This window comes from Panthera leo, chromosome C1, assembly GCF_018350215.1.
Source record: "Panthera leo isolate Ple1 chromosome C1, P.leo_Ple1_pat1.1, whole genome shotgun sequence".
NCBI classification, from domain to species: domain Eukaryota; kingdom Metazoa; phylum Chordata; class Mammalia; order Carnivora; family Felidae; genus Panthera; species Panthera leo.
This window is the reverse complement of record NC_056686.1, coordinates 55,231,512-55,253,063: the sequence shown is the minus strand read 5'-3', so window position 1 is coordinate 55,253,063 and position 21,552 is coordinate 55,231,512. Positions and strand designations below refer to the sequence as shown.

Below are 21,552 nucleotides of genomic sequence, written 5' to 3'. Positions count from 1 at the left end.
TAATATACCAACTACACCACAGGACAATAATGCATCACTCTTAACTTGAATGAAGACAGCAGTTTCATGATGTCCTCACTTCATTGTTTTATAACCTGATTAGTCCAAAATCAAAATAAGGAAAGATCAAATCCCTACTACCTGAATGGAAAGTAGTAGAAACAATACAACAAACATGCTAATTAATTTCTTCTCTGTTTCTATTCTTGTTTCTATCTTGTTGTTGGGGACTATGTTTTTGTCTACTCAAGAAAATTTTAAGCCATAAAATGAAAATTAAACTTTCTTCTCCCTTGCAAACAAACATTGACATCTCAATTTTTAAGAAGTATTTTCAACATTTATTTCACTGCCACATATCTTCTACTATTTAACTTTCTTGTAATGGAGAGATCCGTTCTGTGCCTTGCAATGAGGAAAATAAAAAGGATTTAGTTGATACTTTTTGAAGGTGTACCTAATATTGGTGCTCCTTTTGTGAGTATGAAGTATGTTCCATCTTTGGATCTTAATTCTCTAACTTTGAAAAATAGGGCAGAATTAAATTTATATTGAGGAGGAGATCCAACTTTAGATTGCAAGACAGCTTTCCCATATTAACTTTGACTATGCAGCTCTACTTTTCCAAGAGTGAAATTGTATTGAAGTGGTTTTCCAAAATATTTTGTGGAAAATAAGAGTTAATGGATGGCAACTCCTCATTCATGATCCCCAAACAGGAGACGAATTCATCAGGCAACAGAGTCTGTTCTGGAAGAGTTTCATTGGGTGAAACATTTTCCAAAAGCATGGTAGTTTCTCCCTCTACTGAGTTTTGCATGTCCAGAGGACTGCATTCTCCTTGATTCAGAATAAGGCTTAATTCTTCAAGAAATAGTGTGTTGCTTAGCGAATTCATACTTGAGACAGGGAAAGCAAAATTAGGATATTTTTTAAACATGGCATTTTTCCCCAGGTCTATGGAATCAGCTGGTGGTTTGAGAGTTGAGGAAGCTGTTTCATCATTTTTGCTGAGATGGTTTCCCCCAGTGAGAAAAGTTGAAATCTGGGGTTTATACCCAGGGCTGAGGCCAGGAATATATACAACTGTAGTGTTGGTGAGTAGTGACTTTTGCAGGCCGTCTCTGGTCTCTAGGGATTCTGTATTCTTTTCCATCTTATAGTCTGTGGGTTTGTGTTCTTCTGGGAGAAAGATTTCTATCTCTGTAACCACTGGATCAACATATAGGACCTGTTCGCTGGAATTATTATCTGTAAATTCACTTTTTTCCTAGGAAGAAAGATTTTTTTGTTTAATTTTACAAAAGACATTTAAAGGGGCTAACTGGGTAATTAAAGAAGAACTGGAATTCTGCTTTCCCTTGGCTTTGCTTTTCCCCTCCCTCTTCTGATATTGTTTCTCTTCCCATACAATTTCCTCCTTTTGTTATCCTGCTCAATTCCAGATCTTTATTAAATTCTCCGATGAGGAGACTGAAGGAAAGGAATAATAGAGATAAGCTGTTTTAAGCACATGTCTTGGCTTAAAATTTTTAAAGAGAATGATGTGTCTTGCATATTAACTTGCATATTATTTCAGTGCCTTTTAAAGTTTGGAAGTTTAATGTGTTGGAATATTTCTTAATATCATGGAGCCTTACTACAAGAAAATATCTCATTGCTTAAATAAAAGAAAGGAAGGTAGAAGAATCCTGTTTTGTTTCTGATTTTTGAATAAAGTAGTAATAAATATTTTGTGCTGGGGTTATAAAGGGGTATAATTGTATAAAGCTATACAATTCAGACATGAACAGGTGGATCAGTGAAGAAGGTTTTTATTGATATAAAAGCCTAATGACTCTTCTGGGTAAGAAAATGACTTGAGGCCTTGCAGCTGATGGCTGACTTCCCAAGGCAAATAACTCCCATCCAACAAATTATAGCCAGTTATAAAATTATAAAATTATAGCCAGTTGCTATGGGCTGAAATGTTTGTGTCCCTCCAAAATTCATATGTTGAAGCCCTAATCTCCAGTGTGATGATATTAAGAGGTGAGACCTTTGGCGGGTAATTAGGTCATGAGGGTGGAACTCTCGTGAATATAATTAGTGCCCTTATAAGAAGATACATGAGACTGTGATCTCTCCTTCTGCCATGAGAGGATACAGCAAGATGCTGGCCATCTGTAAGGGAGATCTCACCAGGAATTCAACCTGCTAGTATCCTAATCTTGGACTTAACCAGCCTCCAGGACTGCAAGAAATAAATGTTTGTTGTTTAAGCCACCCAGTCTATTCTGTTATAGTAGTTATTCTGTTATAGTAGTCTGAGCTGACCAAAATACCACCTTTTAGTCTGTTGGCAGAAAACAAAACTTCATCTGAAGGTTTGCTTCTAATACCAGGAGCCCAGAATGGGCAGGAAGTTTAGCAAAAAGGAAGACCTTGAACAAAGCAGCATGAAGTGTCATTCAAATTTCCTTCAGGCTCAACCTCCTTAGGGAGCTTACCAGTTTTGGGTTGGAAAGGGCAAACACGTAGTCAAAAGTCAGATGAAGTCAAAGAAACTAGACATGCTGTAAGAAATGAAGAATACAAGGTAGCTGTGTTCCAAAGAAGGAGGCATTTTCTGCACTTCAGGCTGGCAACTGAGTGAAATGGGTGGGAGTCAGACCACAGTAAAGGACACAGAGGAGCAACAATGTGGAAGACCATTCCAGAGTGAGGACGATAAAGGAAGAAGAGGATCTGACCACAACAAGGTCAAGGACAGTTCTCTGGGTCACAGAAAATCCCTAATTCCCTAGGATAATAATTAGTGGGGGAACAAGATAGAACTACCAGGTGGAAAGAATATTAAGATTATAGTGTTTATTGTCTGTAGTTTGGTGGATATATGCTTGTCCTTCAGTGACTTGTTACCTATGTACTTCATTATATGTGTGGGTTTAGTCGTTCTAGATCACCCCTTCACTATTAGCAGGTAACACTATAGTCTTCAAACTCAGCCACATGCAAACCCTTTCTCTCCTTCAAGTATACAGAGACAGGAATCCCTCCTTCAGCCCAAAGTGAACCTTTTCACCTCATCCCTTTAGAACATCCCCTCCCCTCTTCTTTATAGTCTTGTTGGATCAATATTCCCTCTTTCTCTGTAGTAGTCCCTCTTAAGCCTAACTAATTTAGTATAAACACACTTCTGATTCATGCCCCTCTGAAGCTACTGTTGTTCATTCATTGTACTAGATGTGAGAGCTGACCTTATGTCAGCATAGCCCCTTTCTCTACTTCCCTTTAGAAGAATGTCTTCATTCTCAGCCTCCACTTCCTCACTTACTAATCACTTCTCAACTCACCAGTGACTTCCCTCTCATCAAATTCCATGGACTCATTTCACTTTTTATGTTATATATCCTCTAAAAAGTAGTCAGCCCCATGGTTCCTTGCTTCTTGACACTTTGCTCACACCACATGATGCTTTTTCTCTGACCCTCCTCTGCCTCTCTCCTAGGACCTTGTCTATTCCAATGGAAAAGCTCTTAGTGACTCCTCATTGTCTTTAGCAGTTTTCAATCCCTAACAGTGTTCTCAACCTCAGATGCATAGTGGAATCACTGTGGAAGCTTTCAACAATACTGATGCCTGGGTCTCCCCATGCCCTCCCACCCCAAGAGATCTTGGAATGTGGCCCAGACATCAAGATTCCAATATGCCACCAAGGCTGAGAACTACTATCTTAGGGACATCTCTGGGGTTGGCTAAGGAGTTGATTAATGGGCTCATCAGAGCTCCAAACAAAGCCACTTTTATTTGTTTTATAAATTCTTGTTTTCCTCACATCTTTTGAACAAAAGGTTTCTAAGCTAAAATTAAATTTTTTAAACAAGTTTGAACATCCTTGTCAACAGAATGAAGTCTGAGTTCTATGATCTGATCCTACTCACCATTCCTGCAGTACACCACCCACTCCTCACATCAAGCCTTTCAATAAAGCAACACTTCATTGAAACATGTGCTTCTCACCTCTGTGCTTTTGCTCATGCTGCCCTCTCTATTTTGAATGTTTTCTGTTTCTCCTAAGTGACTCCTTCTCATCTTTCGTATGCTTCCTCTATACCCCTGTCATGTTTGGTTTCATTTCTGTCACTGTACTATATCACTGCAAGGCCATGCTTGGATGATGTGTCTGTCCCATTTACTGGGTTTGGAGCCCCTTAATGATGAAACTGGGATGCCAAAAAATAGAAGGAGCACATATAGCAGAACCTTTCCCCTTCTCCAGAATCAGCAGTTCCTCCATAATTAGCATAGTCCCCTATTACCTCAGGGTCTTCCCAGCACACCCTTCTATTCTTTTTGAGATAGAAACTTGGCCTCACCCCTGGGAGACCATCATATTTATTTTCCTCTCACATTTATTTTCTCAAATCCATTGAGCTTCAGCAGTAAAGCAGATCTCACCTGCTTCTCCAGGCTCATGTAAAACAGAAGCCCCTTTGTGTCTTTAAGCCTCATTTTATTGAGATTTTCTGCACGCCTCCTGTCGCTGAAGTCAGCCATCAGCTTTTGGCCATCACGTGACTGACACTTGGCCCACAAGCTTCCTCTTTACTTTTCTCTTTTGAATAGCATTGTTTCTTTCTTCCTTCTCTCTTTCCTTCCCTTAACTTTATTCCCTTATCTCTTAAGTATAATTTGAAATATGTATAATTCTGTTTTGACATGTGTTTATACAATTATGCTAAAATGTACACACATTTATTTATTTGAACAGAAATTCTACTCTAATTGTTGGATTGCTCTTTTGGTCTTAGCTGCCACTTTTTATTTGATGGTGTTTGGTTACCTGTAGCATTTTTACGATACTACTGTTTTCTATATTAGGAATATCTTCATGAAGCCACTTTGGTATTAGCAATAAGATTCTTCTTTTAATTCTAGGAAACAAATATCACACATTAGAAGAAGCATTTTACTTTAGGATTGATTCAGGCAATCACATAGGAGATGAGGAAATCAACTGGAATGGGAGGGAAATGCATAATAAAGATTAAACTTCCTGATGCAGATTTCCATCTCTTACTTTAGAAAGTTAAGTGGGAAGTTGCTTCAATGTCTTTTCAGATTTTCCTCCTCTCTCTATTGCTCTGCTTTTCTCTAATGAGGCAGAACATTTTGAAACACTCACACTAGATTCAAGGTAAGTGGGAGAGCCACCATGGAAGTAAAACTGTACGCACGTTAAATATGGCAAAGCAGGGGTGCCTAGGTGGCTCAGCCAGTTGAGTGTCTGACTCTTGGTTAAGTCTCAGGTCATGGTCTCACGGTGTCTGGGATTGAACCCTGTGTTGGGCTCTGCACTGGCAGGGCAGGGCGTGCTGGGGACTCTCTCTCTCTCTCCCTCTCTCTCTGCTCCTCCCCCACTCATGCTCTCCCTCTCTCTCTCTCCCTCTCTCTCTTTCTCTCAAAATAAACATTTGAAAAAAAAAAAAGAAAGAAAGAATCCAGGCACTGTAGATAAACTTGGGGGCACTGTGAGCAGGCTGTGTAGTGAAGGAGAAAACATGACTTGTGCTATCAGCCGGTTCTGGGCTCCTGGGTTAGTGCTCAGTGACCTTGGGCTGACCACGTAACCTCTGGAAGCCTAAAGGAAATGATCTGGTTTCCAGCAGGGTCATTGTGAGGATTAAACCAATGACATGTGTAAAGAGTTTGGCATGGGTCGGTAATCATCAAACACTGCTCATTTTATTTTTGTCTTTCTCTGATTAAAAATGTTGATGGGTTTTCCTAGTAAATAACTGAATTGACTAGGTTTGGTATAAATTAGAAAACAGAAATTCTACGAAAACATACCCAGTTCGGAGAGATCTGTTAAATATCCCAATCAAAGAAAGAATCGACAACATGACAGCAAAGAAGATCATTCCCAATAAAAATCCAATGTCTTGTTGCCTGTTGTCTGAAAGGAGAGAAAAATAATTTTAGCTAAGCATTAGTGTCCATGGGATGTCTGAATCATTGTTCTCTCTGTGCCAAGCAAAAGTCATTGATCTCAAAGGAAAAAAAGGAAGGGGAGAACAAAATTAACCTTTCCCTTAGGCTGTGTGTACAGTGACAGCCCTTCCAAACTGCACAATATCTTTTATTTGAGAAAATTGGGCTGCATGTATCTGGTACCAATGGGTTTCTAGAAGTGCATCTCTGGCAATTGTGGTCAGCATTAGACCCTTTTCTGAGCTTGTGCATGCATATTTTATATAAAAGGGTTTAATGATGAATCTCATTTGTTTTGTCTGACACAAGTAAGAATTCCCAGTTGCTGGTAACAGAGTCTAAAGGTAGCCACAATCACAGCTGAGGTTTTTTGGGTTTTCTTTTTAAAATTTTGAGCAAGAAAGAAGTTAATGTACAACTTGTCACCATTCTTCAAAATTTATTGTTCATGAGTTTTTTCTGCTGAGAAACAGAAACAACCTAAAACAATATATAAGAAATGCAAATTGATATATATCTTGCACTCATATTTTATTTTAAAAGCAATGCTTTCCTTACATTTTGAAGCTTAATTAATCACCCCAAATCCTTAAATAATTACGATATATTCAACACATGTTACCTACTAGGCTTGTCACATTTTCTCCCTAGTACATGAAAAAAAATCCTATTTTCAATTTTCAAATACAGACTATAATTGAGACTTGTCTGCCACAGTGGAGTTTGTTCTGAGTGATGATGGGTTTTTGGCCTCCTTTCCACTCTCCTTCCCCACTTCCTCACTCCATTTGGCAAATATTTATCAGATACTTACCATGTGGCAGACACTTCACTGGCCCTGCCCTCGTTATTTTCCAGCTGCACCTGCCATACACTTAGGGGTCTCCAGGCTATCTGGCCCCTGTCCTTAAACCAACTGGTGTTCAGGGGTTGGGCCAGTGTAGCTTAGCTTGCTCCAAAGTTCTAGGGGGATACGGAATTAATGTTTTCCTAGGACTAGAATTCTATTGCTGAAGATTTCACACAACTAATGGGAGGTAGTGGGTGCCACATACCCTTGGGGTTAGTGCCTGGGAAAGACTAGAGAATCCCCTAATAACATGGGGCCAGGCAGCCAGGCATAGGGGTCTAAGGATAGAGCAGAGTGATCAAGAGACAACTGGAGATACCTGGGTTCAAATTGGGCTCTGCCCTTACCAGCCCTGTAACCTCAGGGCATAATTATGAGCCTGCTGAAACTCAAATTTCTTCTTCTGGAAAATAGAGACTATAACACCTATCTTAATAGGGCTGCCATGAGCTCCTGACCTCCCCAGTTCCCACAGAAATATCAAGGGGCAGGCCTGGGGAGGCATCTGTAATTAAGGATATGTACTGAGCCAAAACACTTGGCTCATTGATTTGCATGTTTAAATTCAGAGTGGCCTCACCTTGCTTCATGTTTCTTTATAATACTTAACTGCCACCTGACTCTCTTCTTGTTGTTTTCCTCTTTGTTTTTCTCCTCAACTGTCTAAAATGGAAGCTCCATGAAGACAGGGGCTTTGTTCATTTTTTTCACTGCTGATTTCCCATCCAGGACAGTGCCTGGCACACAGTAGTTACTTAATGAATATTTGTGAAACAAATGAATGGAAGTCCAAAGACTGTCAATGTAACCTGCAAAAATTCTGGTACTATACCTGCCAGATTTCGTTTTTTTTTAATTTTTAAAAAATATTTATTCATTTGTTGAGAGACAGAGTGAGCAGGGGAGGGGCAGAAAGGAAGGGAGACACAGAATCCAAAACAGGCTCCAGGGTCTGAGCTGTCAGCACAGAGTCCGACACAGGGCTCAAACTCACAAACTATGAGATCATGACCTGAGCCAAAGTCAGAGGCTTAACTGACTGAGCCACCCAGGTGCCCTTATTCCTGCCAGATTTCTATGCAGGGAGATAAGTGGTCTACCAGTGGTCAGTGATGAAATAGTTATGCCTAAAGTTTTTTAATTTGAAATTTCTATTTAGAGTTATATTTGTCCATTACACATACCTGATGTCATAATTTTTTAACGCCTAAAACATTTAGGTAAGCTCATCAATGGAAAATATTGAATCACACTAACAAAACAGGAGCTAGTTTGTACAAAAGAAAGAGTACAGGCTTCAGGATTTGAAAAACAGGATTTGAATTTTGATCTGTCACTTAGTGTGAACCTGGACAAGTTCCTCAGCCTCTCTGAGCTCCAGTTTTCCCATCTATAAAATAGATACATAACACTTATCTTACCTGGTTGTTTTGAAAACTGAACAAATGTATACAACCAACTACCACATGGTAGACATTCAAATTACGTTGTTGTTGTTTTTTTTTAGGAGTTTTGGGGTCTTGAGCCGCAGCACCTATTGAAATGAAAATGTATCCAACCCATAGCAGAAGCTGGCAAAGTCCACCTAAACCGTTGCTTAAATTCAGTTTTACCTGGATCTTTATTGATAATTTCCATACAGAAAGCTCATGGCATATCTTATTCTCAAGAAATTTATGCCTGGCACATGATTTTTCAGTTGAAGGGTTCAAATGAATGATTGGTAAAGACTACTCAAAAAACCTAAGTAGTATTTTCTTACCAGTGGTAATGTGTCCTTTAAAGATGGAAGCAATTAGAAGCCCAGAATTCTGAGTATCATGTTGGAATGATTTCAGTGTGACCTGGGGGACTTAAACAAAAAGAAAACAGAGTGAACTTCTTACATTTGCATTCAGGTTATTCAATTCCTGAATTACCCATTTTCACTTGTTTGGAGATGATTAAAGTAAACTTTAATAGGCTTGTAAGTGGAATAAAAACAAAGGCTTTTCAGTATGTGTGTCTTTTTCCCTCCTTTTAATTTAATTGGTCAAATCCTAAACACTGAAAGGACAATGAAAACTAACTTGAGTTTATAAAACCTCAAGGTATATCCTCTAATTTCGTGAGGCTTCTAGGCAAAAAATACCAAGCAGCTTTATTTAATTCACTGACAAAAACAAAAAACATAATAACTGGTCTCTCCTTGATTCCTCCCAAAGATGATGCAATAAATTTTAAGTTTCCTTAAGAGCCTCCAAGATGTGTCACTCTTGCCTTTGCACAATCTTTGAGATGCTGTTGGTGAACACTATCTTGGCTCCATATAAGAAGCTCATTTTTGATTAGCAGACACTTTGAGGTTATAACACAGGGGTGGAATGCTATTAATGACTTCCCTCTGCTCCTTTCCCACTGGCAAAGATCCTGGCCAGCCCTGTCTAGTCATAAAGACTGTCAGGTCACGGCTAATGTGAGTTTCTGACCAGGGTGTGGTGAACAGCCTTGGCAGCTAACCTGCTTTCAGTCTGGACTCAAAGCAGTCCTGGAGCTTTCTTACCTGGCTCCTTTCTCCTGACAATTAAAAGCTGCCAGAGGTGACTTCAAGGACACTATTCTGCTAACTGACAGAAGACATTCCTGAAAATGGTTCTAAGCCCTGGATTCCCAAGGGTGCCTCAAGCCCTATGTATTCAATTATTCTGATTTCAGTGTTCAAATTCTTCCTTTTGAGGAATTACTTGTGGGGCCTGGGAGAAATCACAACTTGAGGCAGGCTTAACTGCCACCGTGATATCACAGGCTTGTATAACAAGCTATGTGGCCCAGACAACTCTCTTTGAGAAAAAATATCATGGAGTTTCAATAAAAAGGTTCCTATGGTCTTTGGAAATTTTTGAAAAAGGTCAATCTGGGTGCAGGTACAGGCTCAGTAGTTTTCTAAGAACAATGGGTAGTGAATTCTAGAAGGTGAAAACATCAGAAGAGCCAAAAGTACTTTTCTGTGTTTTTATTCTGTCTTCTCTATAGCAAGAGGAAAATGTTGCAACAGTGAATTGTAACAAATCAGAAATTCTTTCTGGTTTCTCAGTGCTTCACTAAGTCTCTTTTGTTCCCAAGTATGTGGTTCCATCAGACTCCGAGGGAGAAAGGTTATGCCCCAGTGGTCACCAGCCAGATTTATTCATCAAAATTAGTATTTTGTAGGCTATGTTCATTCCCAGGGAGCCCAAGTAGGACTCTGCATCTACATTATTTTGAAATTTTAAGACTAAAAATATTACATTAAAATGTAACACAATTTTCAATTTGGCAAGATCACGGGTTTGTAGCATATGTTGCTAGATTATTTTTGTTTTCACTTACGTTATTTTAAAAGTAGCATTTTTATTTAAAAGTAATATGTGCTGCTGTTGGTTTTTAATGCAGGTTAATTTAATTCTGCTGTATAAACTACAGGTAGTTATTTAGCAATGAAACTTCAGTTATTAATTTGTATCACATAAAAATAATGTTTATATCTAACTAGGGCTTTATTAGCCCTAATAGAATAAACACAATCATCCTTTAGGGCCTTTTTGTTATCAGAGTTGCAAATCAACCAGATGCATTCATTTAAATTAGATTAAAGTCATTTAAAATGACATTTAAAATAATTATCAGAGGGTAATTTCACAAGGAATCAAATATCTGAAGTGAGACAATTTATAAATAAGATTGTCAGAGAAGAAATCAAGCCAATGACAAAATGTTTAAGCACAGGACTGAAATGAAGCCATCCATACTGGACTATATTCTTCATGGTATACTGACACCAAGTGGCTGGGTCATTTCTTTTTAAATTGTACTTAATATTAATCAGTATGAGAGCAGTAACCTTAATAGAGAAAAAAAAATTAAGAGGAAGAATAAAAGAGAGAGAAAAATAACCATCCCTAATCCTATCCCCTTGATCCTTTTGCCAGCAGTATTTCAAGTATTTCAAATAATTTCCAAGTATTTAACACAGAAAAGGGTTCACAAACAGAGTGATGTACACACACACAGAACCTTTATAACTGAAAAACATTGTTTCTATCAGCTCTAATCATCAGAGCATTACCAAATGTGCTAGAAAAATCTCATGATATTTTCATTATTAATTTAATATCTGTGGTGCTAGGTCCATAATGAGACAATTCTGTCTCTGCTTGTTTTTCTCACCACACATACCTGGGTATACTCAGAAACTCACTTTATCTCTAATTTGGTAAGAGTTTTTATATAACTTATACACACTGGTATTGGACTTTAGAATTAGTCTTGCTGAAGACAGTGTGTTTAAATGAAAATTAGAAGGAGTTTAGAGTAGTTTTAAACAAAAAAATGTAGTTTCCTATTCTTGGAAAAGAACTTGAAGCACATAACATAACTACATTCTGTGGCCCATCAGATGCTAGACTATTTGTATCAAATCTCAAAAGTGCTTGGTTTTAGTAATAATGTATTTTATCTGTTTCTGAGGGATGATACCAAATCTGACTCCTCAGTCTTTTCCCTCTATGTCTGCCTAGTGTGTTTTATTATTCTTTTTAAGTGACCACTCATTGAGTACTGATTATGCTCAAGGTAATGTACTAGATTTTACATGTTTTCTGTCATTTAATCCTTACAACAACCAAAACAGTTAGAAAATACTGTTGTCCTCGTTTCATGGATGAGGACACAGAGGCGTAGTAAAAAGGATAGATGACTTGCCCAAAGTCACCTAGGTAGAGGTCAAAGAGTGAAAATTCCCATCCAGTCCTGACATGTGGTCTGTGCTGGTCACTGGCTCTGTTAATTAAGAACCTCACTTCTGCAGCAGGATGGCTCTGGGTGGGGCAGGTGAGTTGGTCCTGCAAACAGCTTCTCCCATGCTGAGACCTAGCCACTGCTCCTCCAGGGGCTGGCCACAGTGTATGAGAACTGCCTGGCCTTGTAGGACTCCATCCCATACCACAATGGGCTGTGGTTGGCCTGACCCACTTAGCACTGACCCTAGAATCTTCCATCCTATGGTAACTTCCATGTGAAAGCCAGCTATTTTCTTTGATTATACAAGCAAGGCACGCTAATTGTAGGGTGCTTGAAAAGTATAAAAGAGTATGGAGAAGAAAGTGCAATTTTATACTTGTTCACAAACTAGAAGCAATCACTTTTTTAATGTATTTGTTAACAGTCTTTTGTGTATATCTGTACCCTAGTGGATATCATTCTCTTTATGATCTAAATATCGTGTCTTGTTTTTTCTTTTCTTTCAATATTGTGTCATGAACATTTCCTCTTTTTATTAAAAATTGTTCAAAACTGTCATAGCAATTTAATATTTCATCATGTTTGTACAGTATTCAATCGTCCCCCTATTGAGAAACTGTGTAGCTTGGTGGTTTCAAACACCGTCTTTGGATTCAGACAAAATTCAAATCCTGGCTCCAGGAATTGCATGGCTCTGGGTAAGTTGCTGAACCCCTCTCTGACCAATTTCTTCATTTGTAAAACTGGATAATAACATAGTACTTCACCCCTGAGGTCTAATGGGATAGTTCATATCAAGTACTTGGTACTATGCTTTACACTAATTAAAACCTTAATAAGCATTAGCTATTGCTATTATTGGGCTTTGAGATTGTTTCAAAATTCTTACTATTATAATTAGTTTTTGGATAAATATCATTATACATAAATCTTTTTTCCATATCTCTGCTTATTTACTAAGTCTAGATTTCTATTAGTGGAATTACTAATAGATTAATAGTAATCAATTAATAAGTATGGACATTTATAAGTCTTCTTTATTTACTTTTGCCTTTGCCAATCATGGTGTCAAAGCCACACTACCCAACGCCTACATCTTAAAGGTTTTGACCAGAGCTGACACAGGGACGTTTATAGACTTTTTTTTTTTTCAGTAGGCTCTAGATACAAGAGGAGACCTATTAAAAGAGACCAAGGGTATGTTTTTCAAATGGTTTTTCTTAACATAAACATCTCCTTTTGTGTTCTTTCTAATCTCCTTCTTCTAACAATCTTAGCTGTTCCATGGTGTTTATGTGCTGTCTTCCCAGGCCAGTTTAGTTCTAGGGTTGGAATTCAACATTATTGGGCTAAAAGTAAAGATTTGACACTATTCCCAGTCAGTCGTCAAAGCAGAAGATGATGGCCAGACCTATTGAATAGGCACCAGAAGCCCAGGGCAGGGAAAGTGATATGTCAGAACAAACTCATTACCACATCTGGAAAAACAAGTCAAATGATGAATCATTTTATGAGTTACAATGTCATCCTTGTGTAGTAAGAATAGGAAGGTGTGCCTAGACGTATCCACAGGATTATCTTCATGCTTATATTCCTAAACTCTAAGTACTTGGTATGTAGAGGGAGGAGAAAGTGAGAAATATATGTATGGTGATCATATGGTTAAAGAAAAAGATGAAGAAGAGGAAAAAGTGAAAAGCAGCAGCCAACTCAGGGAATTTTCCTAAGTCACATAGAATACACAGAGCCGTGGATCTGATGTCAAAGTGTAACAAAACCTTATGTGCAGGAATGGGCAGCTTCTGAGTCTTACTCAGTAGTTTAAGATTTTTCAAAAGTACCACTTTGCTCCCAAGCATAGCATGTGCCTATTCCTGAGTCTAAATAGTCTAGTAGACATTTACTACTTTTTATTTGCTCAGCACCAGGACATATTTCCTTGTGGGCATCCTAGAACAGGTAAGAAGCAGAAAAGGCTTCCCACTGTGGAAGCCTCAATGGAACAAAGATTCCCTCTCCCCATTGCCATCAAGTAGCTATAAGCAGATAACCTAAACCTACCTGAACAGATGATTTCCTCTCTCCACTGGCACACTACTCAGTTCCAGGAAATTATTTATAGCAGCAGCTATATGCAAGGTCTGGTAACAGTAGCACCACGGGGAGTCCAGGCAGGGCAAAAGACAGGCAGTGTTAGTGACCACAGTGCCAGCTATGGGGTCCTCACCAGAGTCTTCCGGACTACAATTTTGGCTGTGGTTCTGGCTTCTGCTCTCCTTTGTATCCTACTTGTGACTGTTTGCCTACTGATTTCTAGCTATCTTTCTAATATTTCTGCTTGAGAGGATTTATTTGATTGCTTTTGCTGGCACCAAATCACAATGACTAGTAAAAATTGCAATAATAGGTGGTGGGGTAGCTAGGTGAGGAAATGTGGTAGGACAAATAGTGACCTCCCTACCCCCCAAAAGTGTACATGTCCCAATCCCTGGAAACTTTGAATAGATTAATTTATATAGCAAAAGAGATTTGAGATGGGGAAATTATCCTAGATTATAGCGATGGGTACAATGAAATCACAGGAGTCCTTACAAAAAGGCAGTAGGGTCAGAGTCAAAGAGAAAGAGATTGGAAGATGCTATGCTTCTGGCTTTGAAGATGAAAGGTGGGGCCACAAGCCAACAAACGTAGGTGGCCTCTAAAGTCTGGAAAAGGCAATGAAACTAATTCTCTCCTAGAGCCTCCAGAAAGAATATAGCCTTGCTGATATCTTGACATTAGCCCCAGTGATACTGATTTTGGATTTCTCACCTCCAGAATTAAAAAATAATAAATGTGTATTGTTTTAAGTCACATAGTATTTGGCTAAAGTTTGTAATAACTTGTTTAAAGAGCAATAGGAAACTAATACTGGAGGTTATTACTTTCTCATAGAAAAGCATAATCTGTATTCTTTATTAGTGGATATTGTGAACCTCAGAGATTATAAAGCTCTTATACATTTTTTTTATTCTACAGAACTCTGGTTCTTTATTAGGGATAGGACATGAAGAAGATTAAATAAATCCATATTAAGAGTCTAAACTGATTAGTATTTCAGGGAACACTGTCTGTTTAAACCCGTTTAGTAACCATGAATGTACACGTTTATAATCCATCTCAGTATGAATGAATCAGAAACCCCTAATACAAATAATGGAATTTTTGAAAAGTACAATTCTGTGTAGTAGGCTTCTAATCTGTGTTCTATTTAATATCACTTATATTTAGTTCCACTGATGTAACATTTGTTTTCTTTTTTTCTCTTGTGGTCCCTAAAAATTCTGAAAAGTTAACGAGAATTTTTAAGGAGTCATTGGTAATGGAACAACCAATGCTGTTTTGTGAGAACAAAACACAATGTGATTTAATATCTTGCTCATACTTGCCTTCCTCTGGAGAATTGTCAAAAAAAAAGAATATGATTTCTCTGGGAAACCTTCCTACTTCAGGTAGCAATTCAAGCAAGTTAATTAATCATTATGAAATGTGACTGCCCTTCCCTCAGGCCTCTGACTTGTCATTAAAGGGATTATAGAGCCTATGCCTTTCCTTCATTGCAAAGAGAGGTTTGCAGCAGAGTGGAACAACACTCTGGCTTAGCAGTCATCTTTTCACCTTTTTGTATATCAGTAGTATGGAATTTAGGGAACTGACTTTCACATTTTTGGTGTTGGTTTTCTACACTCACAAATTATCTTTTCTCCTTTGGGGCTCTTTCTGTACTGCTTAAAAACCCCAGGAATTTTTACAGTGACTTTGCAGGTTGGTGGTCTAGAAGCTTCAACTTCAGCAGCCCTCAGTGGTTCTCAGAGCCTCAGCTGAAGCCTCATATCCAGAGGCAGGGCAGGGGCTAGGCAGAGGCACAACGATTCTACATCCTGTGCTTCTGGGGATCCTAGGCTGCCAAGGTGGGGCTAGGGTGCTAAGCAACTCATGAAGCGAAGCGGTGGTCAGGAAGAAGAAGCAGAGATGTCCAGATAGTACTGTAGATAATGTCCTGAAATTCTCATGTACCCACCCTTTTCTGACCCCCTCAAACCCCTATTACTAAGGCAATGGCTTGGGCAATTTGGTCTCCCCCTTCCTGTCCACATTTCCTGCCCACACCCTATGCCATTTTTCATGACACTTCTCCCTCTTAAAGGGTGTGTCTAACCTCTAGAGCAGTGGTTCTTACACTTTACTGCAGAAGTTTCACTTGGCTAGAGGCTCAGCAATTTGCGTTTTAAACTAGTACCCAAGCATTTCTAATGCAGATGGTCCACAGACTCCACTCAAGAAGCACTGTTTTCCAGACACTTTACTGGACCAGGCAGGACCAGCTGGAAAAACACATTATGAACTGCCCTGTAGTGGTCCTGTCTTTAACAGAGATACCTTTTCACCTATACTTTGTCTTCATCTCAGACTGCCCCATCCTATTCTTTATTCTCTTGGTTCCTGGAGTCTTATAGTTACATTTTCATTACCGTAACCCAAACCTGCTTCCACATCTTGTATTCAGGCCAGTATACAATTAGCTGATAGCATCCGTGGGTCCCTCCTTTCTCATGTATTTGCATTTTCATAACAAACATTACATTAAAAGTGAACTTTTGCTGGCATCCTTTTATTATTAGCTAATGTGTAGAGGAGGGTTTGGTTAGGTGGCTGAGGGGAGGCTGACACAAGGCCCTCTTAGGTGTCTTAGGAAGGAGACCGGTAGAGTTACAGTGCTAGAAACTTACAGTATGTGTTCTGCCCTGGCTTTACTGTTCCCAGCTTTATAACATTTAACAAAACTGCTTAATCTCCCTGGGCCTCATTTCCTTCTTCTGTACGATTGGAATAATAATTTTATAGGGCTTTAGTGATAAGTAAAGGACAATTCATATGTAAAATGCTTACTACATACCCAACACATCCAATAAATGTTAGCTATTATTTATTTATATTGTTTATATTTATATATTTTATATATAACTTATGTATAACATATTTTATAATATATAATATAAATTATACCATATTATATATAATTTATATTATATATTAGTATTTCATATTATTTGTATACATTATGTATACCAGGTAGAAAAATATGAGTTTCTAATCTAGAGAAACTTCTCCTGTGTGTTTGGTAAAGTCTAATATTATATTCTGAGGTTGATTTTTTTTTTTTTTTTTTTTTAGTATAAGACTTTTTTTCTATTAAAGTCCAAATACTCTAAGGAAGGAAAAGAGAATAAGTCTAATAAATAATTTAACTCTTACATTAAATGGCTATGTTTGGGGTTTTTTGGACTAGGTTTTTAAAGACCAAGAAAAGTGATACAGGAGGATGCTGGAGTCTGAAGGATAAGCCATATCCACTGCATGATCTGCAGTACTATCTAGGCATAATTTTGAAAACACATTGCTTTGAGATAAATCAATTCAGTGATATACACATGAGGAATTTAGAGAGTAAAACAGCAAATTTCTGCATGGAGGGATCATTATTGGCTGGGCTGTCTTTCTTCATAAATAAGTAAACCTTTAATTACTGGGAAAAATTGGCTGGCCAAAAAGCCTCATTATCAAACAAGTTGGTTAACTAAAGTATTATAGAAACTGTATCTTTTAATATTTTCGATTGTGAAGCAATTCAAACTTCAGTTGTGAGGTTTGATTCTTACAAGCAGATAAGATATTTATAGTGCTATGTAATTTATATTTTTATCATTGTTTTTATTGACTGTCTTTTCTAAAATTCAGAGATCTTTTGTCTCCTTTCTTTACTGAGATTCTACTAGTACATAGCAAGTGCCTGGTGCACGGTAGAGGCTAATTGAATATTTCATGAATCACTAAGTGAATGTCCTTTCTTAGATATCTTTTTAAAAAACAATATTAAAGATTTATTGAAAAGCAATTTGGCAACTTGCATCATGCATCTTAAAATGTACTTAAGCTTAGATCCAATAAAATGTAAATACATAAGGAGAGTTTATATAAAAAGCTATTCTAAGAAGTTTATTGACAATGGAAAAAATAAATAACCTAGAGATTGTTGCAATAGGGAAATGATTAAATGTATTATAGTGCATCCGTACATTGTGTGGCCATTAAATAGTTTCTTTTAACTCAACAAGGTAAACTAAGAAAATCACGATATGAAACAATATACCACAACACCAATTATTAAGAAAAATGACATAGAAGGACAGATATCATATGCTTTCACTTATATAGAATATAAAAAAGAAAACAAATAAACAAACAAAGCCTCTTAAATACAAAGAACTGGTGATTGCCAGAGGGGAGGTGGGTGGATGAAAGAGATAAAGGAATTAAGAGGTACAAACTTCCAGTTATAAAATAAATAAGTCATGGAGATGAAAAGTATAGCATAGGAATATAGTATATAATATTGTAATAACATTGTGTGATGACAGATGGTAACTATACTTATTGTGGTGAACACTGAATCCTGTACAGAATTATTGAATCAATGCTGCACTCCTAAAACTAATATATCATTGTATGTTAATTATACTTCAGTAATAAAACATATGTGCATAAGAAAAAACTGGTGTTAAATTCATTAAAATATAAACAGCAGTTATTCCTAGGTTGTATATTGCAATAAATTTGCATTGCTTTTACAAACAAACAAAAAAAAGATAAATTTTCCAAAACATTTAATATTAGCACTTTCCTAACTCATATTCACTGTTTGTCATTTAATGTGTCTTGGAAGAAATTTGTACTAGAAGAAAAATTTATGGTTCCTCTGCTAACATATTAAATTGGATAGATGCAAGTTTTCAAGGATATTTAATTATAAAAAGCAGTTTTGCCTTTTAAGTGCCCCCCCCTCCCCACTGCCCACTTAGGAAACCAAGACTTTACATTTATACTTATTGTAGGGTTGCTGTGGTTTCTATTTTCTTCCATCTGATGTTTAAGACCCTTGCCTTTAAAGGAGAACATTTGTGGTCCTATACTTGTAGAATACTTTAGTAAGCTGCTCCTCCACTTTGATATAACTGGTTAAAGGAAGAAATCGATGAACTTCTGTTCTAGTTTAGGTGCTACCAGCCACTAGCAATGTGCTATTTAGCAAGTCATGCCTCAGTTTTCTCATTTGTAAAATGGTGCCAATAGACTACTAAATATGGCTGATGTAAAGATCAAACAAGCTTATACATAGTAGTACTTTGCAAATGGTAAGTAAATGTTAGTTATCAGTTTGAATAATCTTGCTAGACATTTCTAAATTTCATTAAAAAAATTGAGCTATCAACTAAATTCTGACTATTATAAGATGTGCCACCTAAAGTACTAAGAACTTTTAACAATATAAACGTAAGAAAGAAAATACTAAATTAATAACCAACTTTTTAAAAAGAACGGATACTCAAATTATCCCCTTGCATTGCAAATTATTCCCTTGGTAATGCATTTCTAAGATTTGGGCATTAGGGGGCGCCAAAAGAACTGTTTAGCTAGTCTGCCATTTCTCTCCCTCTGCTTATTTGGCAGCAATCAACATTTATAATGTCTGCCAAAGTGCTTTGAAAACATAAAACTCAGTTCCAACTCCTCTATTATAATAAAGATGGTATTAACAATCCTGTGATTATAATTAAGTGCTCTGAAAAGAAAAAATTCAGTCTGGGTATAAGCTACCTACAATAGGGAGACATCTTGAGGTTAATGGTGGTCATTATGGAGTATTAAGATAATTGTAATAGATTCACTTTGCTTACTATTGAAGCCTATTTGGCCAAGATTTTATTGAATGACATGTAATGGATAGAAAATTAAACTAATAATATTAAGAGCAGGAATATATCTAAAGATAAACAATAGGTCAGCTAGATCATGCTGAGAATTAAATAATCCCATGTTTAAGTATTTTAACTTTATGATTGCTTTGCATACAGTAGGTAATCAATATTTATTGATATGATTTGATTTGTGTCTCTCTTTCATCAGAGTGGCCTAAAGAGTTTAATGTAACTCTTTTTTTTTTTTTTTTAAGTGTAGTTACCTTTTTTTTTTTTCTAAATGTTTATTTATTTTGGAGACAGAGCAAGAGACAGAGTGCAAGCCGGGGAGGGGCACACAGAGGGTGACAGAATCTAAAGCAGGCTCCAGGCTCCGAGCTGTCAGCACAGAGCAAGACCTGGGGCTGGAACCCAAGAACCGTGAGATCACGACCTGAGCCCAAGTTGGACCCGTAACCAACTGAGCCACTCAGGTGCCCCAAGTGCAGTTGCCTTTTTAAATTGGAAGTTTGTATCTCTTAATTTCCTTTACGTATTTCACCGGCCCCTCTGGCAACCACCGATTTGCTTTTTGTATTTATGAGTATGTCTCTTTTTTTGTTGTTGATTTATTAGGTTCCACATATAGGTAAAATCATATGGTATTTCTTTTTCTCTGACTTACTTAATACTCCCTAAGTACATTCATGTTGTAGTAAATGGTAAGATTTTGTGCTTTTTTATAGCTAATATTCTATTTTTCCTGAATAGGCAGATCCAAAAAAATATAGTGAAAGCTGATGTCCAAGAGCTTTCTGCCAAAGTTTTCTTTTAGGACTTTAATGGTTTCCTGTCTTACATTTAGGTCTTTAATCCATTTTTTCTTTTCAAATTTTTATTTAAATTCTAGTTAGTTAAAATATAGTGTAACATTTGTTTCAAGAGTAGAATTTAGTGACTCATCACTTACATATATTACCTAATGCTCCTTATAACAATTGTCCTCCTTAATATCGATCACCCATTTAGCCTATCCCCCACCCACCTCCCTCTGTCCACCCTTGGTTTGTCCTCTATTGTTAAGAGTCTCTTATAGTTTTTTTCCTTGTCTCTCTATTTTTTCCCCTTCCCGTACGTTCATCTGTTTTGTTTCTTAAATTCCACATATGACTGAAATCATATAGTATTTGTCTTTCTCTGACTTATTTCACTTAGCATAATACACTCTAGCTCCATTCATTTTGTTGCAAATGGCAAGATTTCGTTCTTTTTGATGGCTGAGTAATATCTCACTGTGTGTATATGTATGTGGGGTGTGTATACACCAGATCTTTTTTTTTAATTTACTTGTTTATTTTTTAATTTACATCCAAGTTAGTTAGCATATAGTGCTATAACAATTTCAGGAGTAGATTCCAGTGATTCATCCCCTATGTATAATACCCAGTGCTCATCCCAACAGGTGTCCTCCCTAATGCCCTTACCCATTTAGCCCATCCCCCCTCCACAACCCCTCCAGCAACCCTCAGTTTGTTTTCTGTATTTAAGAGTCTCCTATGTTTTGTCTCCCTCCTTGTTTTTATATTATTTTTGCTTCCCTTCCCTTATGTTTATCTGTTTTGTATCTTAAATTCCTCATATGGGTAAAGTCATATGATATTTGTCTTTCTCTGATTGGCTGATTTAGCTTAGCATAATACCCTCTAGACCCATCCATGTTGTTGCACATGGAAGACTTTATTCTTTTTGATCACTGAGTAATACTCCATTGTATATATATAACACATCTTCTTTATCCATTTATCCCTCAATGGACATTTGGGCTCTTTCCATACTTGGGCTATTGTTGATAGTGCTGCTATAAACATGGGGGTGCATGTGTCCCTTCAAAACAGCACACCTGTATCCTTGGATAAATACCTAGTAGTGCAATTGCTGGGCCATAGGGTAGTTCTATTTTTAACTTTTTGAGGAACTTCCATACCGTTTTCCAAAGTGGTTGCACCAGTTTGCATTCCCACCAACAGCGTAAGAAGTTTGTTTTTGTTGTTGTTGTTGTTTGAGTTTAACATAGTTATTAATAATGTGTTTCAAAAAATGATCTTAGATCATTATATGCCTCAGGATGTCCCAGGCTGCTTATAAGAAATGCTGACTCTTGAGCACCCCCCCACCCCTAGTACCTTAGACCTG

At 37.3% G+C, this 21,552-nt stretch overlaps 1 protein-coding gene across 1 annotated transcript in view; it reads right to left on the bottom strand.

Annotated features, from left to right (window-relative positions):
- Positions 1 to 231: 231 nt before the first annotated feature.
- The window catches only part of IL23R (interleukin 23 receptor), a 57,250-nt gene continuing 35,929 nt past the window's right edge, over positions 232 to 21,552 (bottom strand). The window contains exons 8-11 of the mRNA XM_042952913.1: positions 8,589 to 8,678; positions 5,836 to 5,941; positions 4,826 to 4,916; positions 232 to 1,270 (exon numbers count right to left, since the gene is read on the bottom strand). Coding sequence (XP_042808847.1) covers positions 617 to 1,270; positions 4,826 to 4,916; positions 5,836 to 5,941; positions 8,589 to 8,678 — 941 coding nt within the window. The 3' untranslated portion in view covers positions 232 to 616. The remainder of the gene's footprint in view (positions 1,271 to 4,825; positions 4,917 to 5,835; positions 5,942 to 8,588; positions 8,679 to 21,552) is intronic.